Source organism: Lepus europaeus, chromosome 4 (genome assembly GCF_033115175.1).
Source record: "Lepus europaeus isolate LE1 chromosome 4, mLepTim1.pri, whole genome shotgun sequence".
In the NCBI taxonomy this organism is placed as follows: Eukaryota; Metazoa; Chordata; class Mammalia; order Lagomorpha; family Leporidae; genus Lepus; species Lepus europaeus.
This window is the reverse complement of record NC_084830.1, coordinates 157,961,348-157,967,347: the sequence shown is the minus strand read 5'-3', so window position 1 is coordinate 157,967,347 and position 6,000 is coordinate 157,961,348. Positions and strand designations below refer to the sequence as shown.

Genomic DNA, 6,000 nt, shown 5'->3' with positions numbered 1-6,000 from the left:
ACAGAATGCTCTGATGTCATCACTGAGGTCAGAGAATGCTGCTGCGGGCCTGGTGACCTTTGAACCTTAACAGCCCTGCGTGTAGTGAGGGCTGGGCAGCACTTCTAATTCTCTGCGTGGTGGTCTGGGTTCTTCAGTCATTGAGGGCACTCGGCTATTTTTGGTTGGTTCTGAATCTTTTTAACGGACTACCCAAGAGCGAAGGAGGGCCTCCCTGTAGGCAGAGGGGAGCTGGCACTTAGCATCCTTTGAGGGACTCTTGGAATTGATACCATGAAACGGCGGCAGAAGAGGAAACACCTGGAAAATGAAGAGTCCCAGGAATCTTCTGAGAAGGGAGGAGGTAGGTGCTGGGCAATGTGTCTGGGGTCCAGGGCTGCCAGCCAGCCTGGGCCTGTCCTCAGAGGGAGGGGCTGTGGACTATAAGCATCATGATGTAGGCAGGGAAGAGAGGTGGTATCTCGGATGCCCGGGAGCCATGCCCAGGGTACTGGAAGCATGAGAGGGCATGGAAGGTCCAGATACCTCTGGCAGACACAAATGCAGCCCCAGTTGTCTGGGAACTTCTCTCCTGGGGTTGCTGGTACCTGGGGCCCCGTGAGACTCCTCCTGGCAGGATGTGATCCCAGTGGTCCAGACGCAGAGTTGCAGCTTCTCTGAGCCCCCTCGTTCTCTCTCCTTCTCTTGACTTGCTGTCTCCCTGGTGTCACTGGGTGGGGGCTGCGAAGGGTGCTGGTGGCACCAGGGGCTGTACATTGCATTTTGTTTTAGCAAGGAGGAAACAGTACTGTGATGAGTTAAAGGCCTTCTTGAAAGATATCTTGAGACATGAAATGCTCACTGGAAAGTCGGTTAAGAGCCTGTCTAGGGATGTTGTCACATAGAAACTATGGAGTTGTAATTCCTTCACTGGAAGAATTCTCCAACTGGCCCATCAGAGTTTGTGGGTGCACAGGTTGTGAGCTTCCCAGGGGACGCTGTCAGCACGCTGAAGGAAGCAGAGAACACTGGAAGCCATTGACTCCTTTCCCAGGGCACCCACAGGCTACGCTTGGGGTCAGTGTAAATGTGGCTTGCCTAAAAGGTGGGGGTCACAGGAGGAGGCGGGGCAGAAAGGAATCATGCCAGGGAGCCAGCTGGGGCACATGCCCAGATTAGACCCAGCAGCTTCTGTGAGGCCCAGGGCCTGGAAGACCGGCCTAAAGCCCAGAGTGGAAGCGGAGCTCCAGGTGGGGGCTGGGACAGGAAGGGGAGGCATTGGTTTTCCTCTCCACCATCCTCACACTACAGTGTGTTGTGTGGGTGCGTAAGTGTATGTGTGTGTGTATGTGAGTGTGTGTGATGGTGTGTGATGGTATGTGAATGTGTGTGTGTATGTGAGTGTGTATGATGGTGTGTGAGTGGAAGTGTGTGTGTATGTGAGTGTGTGTAATGGTGTGTGAATGGAAGTGTGTGTGTGTGTGTGTGTGATGGTATGTGAATGGTGTGTGAGTAGATGTGTGTATGTGTGTGTGTATCTTAGTAGGGGAGCATGCCATCAGCATGCCTGAACCCAGGAGCCGTTCCGTGCAGGTAGCCACACAGAAAGTTCTCGTGAAGGGTCTTCCGTGAGGCACTCACTCACACCCCAGGTGCCCTTTGACCCAGGATAACCGTCACCGTCTCTTCAGACACCTGCTTTCTTAACCATCTCACGGCGTATGCAGTTAAATGCACACACCACCCCCACCACATGCACACACATCCTGAGATTTTCTTTTGTGTGTGTGTGTGTGAACCCTCCTTTAAACTGTCTCTAAACACCTCTGAGAACCAGTCACACATCACAACACAACACACCACACCATATGTGTAACTATATAGCCATATCAGACTCTCTTTGCACAAACCACAATAAAACAGAGATTCATACCACCTTCTTCTTTTTTTTTTTAAATTTTTTGACAGGCAGAGTGGAAAGTCAGAGAGAGAGACAGAGAGAAAGGTCTTCCTTTGCCGTTGGTTCACCCTCCAATGGCCGCTGCGGCCAGTGCGCTGCGGCCGGCGCACCGCGCTGATCCGATGGCAGGAGCCAGGTGCCTATCCTGGTCTCCCATGGGGTGCAGGGCCCAAGGACCTGGGCCATCCTCCACTGCACTCCCTGGCCACAGCAGAGAGCTGGCCTGGAAGAGAGGCAACCGGGACAGAATCCGGCACCCTGACCGGGACTAGAACCCAGTGTGCCGGCGCCGCAAGGTGGAGGATTAGCCTAGTGAGCTGCGGCGCCGGCCCATACCACCTTCTTATTAAGGGATTCCAGATGGAATATAAGATATTCATGTAAACTTGAATTTCAGATAAGCCACAGATAATTTTTAGTATGAGTTTGTCCTGAATATTATGCAGCACACACACTGAAAAATTATCTATAGTTTATCTGAATTTCAAATTTAACAGGGCATCTGGTATTTTTGTTTGCTAATTCTGGCGACCCTGCTGTATTCATCAGGAAATGACACATGACGTACCTATCTGTGTTTAGTGCTGTTCTTCCCTGGTACAGTGGGAGATCCAATCAGAAGGGGGTATTTATGGGGCGGGCATTTAGTGCAGCAGTTAGGTAGCCGTTTGGGATGCCTGCATCCCATGTTGGAGTGCCTGGTTCAAGTCCCAGCTTCTTTGCCTCCAGTCCGGTTCCCTGCTAATGGGCACCCTGGAAGGCAGCAGATGATGGTCAAGGACTTGGGTCTCCTGGATTTGGTCTGTTCTGGAATAGTCCCAGCTGTTGCAGGCACTTAGGAAGTGAATCAGGAGATGAAAGATCTCTCTCCATCTGTCTTTCTGCTGTTCAAAAAGAATGATAAATAAATAAAACTAAAAGGAAGGGAAGAGAGTCTTTGTTTTCTTCTGAATTCCCAAATTCTAGAATAGTAGCCCGACACAGAGTAGCTGTTTGCTAAATATTGCTGAATGAATGGATGGAAAACATATTCAGTGCATCAACCCCATGCCTGTCAAAGGCTCCCTGGCACACATCCCACTTACTCTTTGGACATATTCTCAGTCGCCACCCAGGCCTTCATCCCTAGCCAGATACCGACAACATGACTGTTGGCTGTAACGAGTACCCCACCCTCCCCAGAGCCACACTCCAAGCCGCTGTACTCCCCCTGCTTGACTAGTGTCTGATACTCAGGAAGTGCTTGTTGTGTGGATGAGTGATGGACAGACTTGCTCAACCTACCATGTCTCTGAGCTCTCCTCCTTTCTTAGGGATCTCGAAGCCACAGGAGGATGCCCCGCAGCCTGTACCCACGGGAGGGGACAAAGTCTGGAATCGGGAGGCAGCAGAGGTCTCTTCTGCCTCTGAGTACTTCTCCTGTGTTTCTTCTCCACGCAAGCTCATCCATGCTGGTGAGGGTGTGGGGCTGTGCAGGTGCAGGGCGCGTGGGGTGTGGGGTCCTTGGTGCAGGGGTCCTTGGGTACAGAGCTCCTTAGAAGTGGGGGTTTCCTTGAGTACGGGGGCGTCCTTGGGTGCAGGGGTCCCTGGGCGCTGGCCTGCTTGGGGGCAGTGTGGGGCAGAAGGAAACTGGGCAGTTGGCGGTGGTCTGGGCTCTGCAGAGCAGCCAGGCAGGATGCAAGCTGGCAGAGCAGCTGGGAAAGGGCCAGGTCTGGATGGTAGGGCAGAGGGTCGAGATGAAGCACCTGGTGAAGAACCATGCGGGCTCTACCTGCCCGCAGAGAGGACAGAGTTTGTCGGCACAGGCTCCACGCACACTGCACATACAAACCATCTACGCCTACACATTCTCAGCACAAACACAGCCCACCCTGCTGTTCTACACCACATCTCCACCTTCCACAAACAATACACTGATGATGTCATGAACTCACATCCTCACGGCACACACCCACGACCCTCCCACACAGGCCACAGCCCTCACACAGGCCCACACGCCTACCCAGGGACACCTCTGATATCCCCCCCTGCCACCCGCCACACACAGAAACAATGACTGAGAGATGTCACTCCATGGCCAGAACAGCCGATGGCAGCCAAGCCCATCACCTGACTGGACTGTTTCCCACTGCAGCCCCTGCCTCCTGGACCACGCACCCTCCTAGTTTTGTGCCCCCAGCCCACATGTGGGCCCTATGCCAATCCTTACGTTTCTCATTTTGTTTCCCAGGAACCCGGAGGTCACCACGAGACAGTCCCCAGCCTAGATCGCCCCTAGCCCAGGTTGAGGAACAAGGGGAGACTGCTCTCCCCACACAGCCCATGTCCTTCTCGTCCCATTCATCCTACAAGACCTGCGTGTCCTCTCTGTGTATAAACAAAGAGAGGAGGGGTATGAAAATTTACTACATGCAGGTACAAATGAAGAAAGGGGTGGCTGTCTCCTGGGAGACAGAGGACAGCTCGGAGTCCCTAGAAAAGCAGCTGCGGATGGAAGAAGTGACCCTTCTCGAGGACGTGCGGGTAGGGACTCCCCCGTCGGATGTGTCCACCAGAAACCTGCTGTCTGACAGCGAGCCCAGCGGGGAGGAGAAGGAACAAGAGGAAAGAGCCGATTCGGACAGCCCGCCCGGCTCGCCCACTGCCGAGGAGAGGCCCCGGGCCAAGACGCCCGACTGGCTGGTGACCATGGAGAAGGGCTTCCGGTGCATGGCCTGCTGCCGGGTCTTCGCCACCATGGAAATCCTCCAAGAGCACGTGCAGTCTGGGGTCAGGGAGGGCTTCAGCTGCCACGTCTTCCACCTCACCATGTCGCAGCTGGCAGGCCATGTGGAATCGGACAGCGCCCAGGAGGAGGAGGAAGAGGAAGAGGAGGAGGAGGAAGAGGAGCAAGACAAGCCGGAGGAAAAGGAGAACGAGGAGGAGCAGCCCACGGGCAAAGACCTTGACCTGAGGAGACCTTGGAGCCAGTGTCCGGGCTGCGTGTTCCATTCTCCCAAGGACAGGAAGTGAGCAGGGCTGGGTGTGGGGAGGGGCTGCACCTGCTCTGAGCCGGGGCCCCTGGTTCAGGCTCAGGCCTCCCTGAGGGGGCCGGGGGGCTTTATGAGCTCAGGGAACAACAGGAGAGGCGGTAGCTGAGCCCCTGCTTCTTGCCCAGGCACCTAATAAGGTGGTGCCTGTAAGAGCGGCCGGTCCTGAGCTTACCGGTTCCCACAGAAAGTCCAGACGCTTTCTGGGGCTGGCAAGCTCTTTTCCCCGTAACCTGAGAAGTATCTTCTCTGCTTTGGTTTCTGCACAGCAACTGAAATTCATGGGCCAGAGATCCTGGAAGATCATGTGGCCTTCTCTTGGGAGAGGTGAGGCCTGAAGCTCGCAGGGTTCTCTAAGCCTGTGTCCCGAGGTCCTGGAGGAATCTAACAGAAGGGCTGCAGGGAGGCATGCACGGGGCCACCTGCTGGCTCTGCAGCCCCATCAACTATGGCAGATCAGTGCTGCAGGGAACCGGCCTCTGTTCATTTACATGACTGGGAGCCTTCTCAGTGTCTCCACGACCGGCCTCCACTCTATCAGGACGTACTGTTGCCCATTTATGCAGAGAGAGCTTAGCATAACCTCAAGGGCTGGGACCGGCCTGAAGAGAGGATGTGGGGTGGGAGATGTCAGTGGGATCAGAGGTTTGGGGTTTCAGAGCCTCTGCCTGAGCTGGGATCTCCCCCCGGCCCATGGGCAGAGTCCTCTGGCAGGAAGAGGAATGTGGAGAAGGAACAACATGAAAGAGGGTCTCAAGAGACCGAAAAGAATTCCAGAACATTCGTGCTGGTCTGGGGACAACTCCCACTGTGGTGTGCATAGCCCTGGGCTTTAAGATAGAGGTGGAGGGTAACTCTGAGCAGAGAGCACCTGTCACTTCCTGTCTCCTCCTCTTCTGCCTCTTGTGTTTTCTCACCTCCAGGGAGAAGAACGGACCATGGAGAAAGCAGCAGGCAGAATGCCAATGGTAAGAAGGAGGAAGAAGGGATCAGCCCTCAGTCCAGTACAAACACCATATGCAATAAAGGCTG

General features: G+C 54.6%; 1 protein-coding gene across 1 annotated transcript in view; it reads left to right on the top strand.

The window, feature by feature from the left end:
• Window positions 1-273: 273 nt before the first annotated feature.
• FAM170A (family with sequence similarity 170 member A) overlaps window positions 274-6,000 on the top strand; it is a 28,288-nt gene continuing 22,561 nt past the window's right edge. Inside the window, exons 1-5 of the mRNA XM_062189965.1 lie at window positions 274-343; window positions 3,253-3,399; window positions 4,170-4,947; window positions 5,156-5,295; window positions 5,892-5,972. Of these exons, the coding sequence (XP_062045949.1) occupies window positions 274-343; window positions 3,253-3,399; window positions 4,170-4,947; window positions 5,156-5,295; window positions 5,892-5,972 (1,216 nt within the window). The remainder of the gene's footprint in view (window positions 344-3,252; window positions 3,400-4,169; window positions 4,948-5,155; window positions 5,296-5,891; window positions 5,973-6,000) is intronic.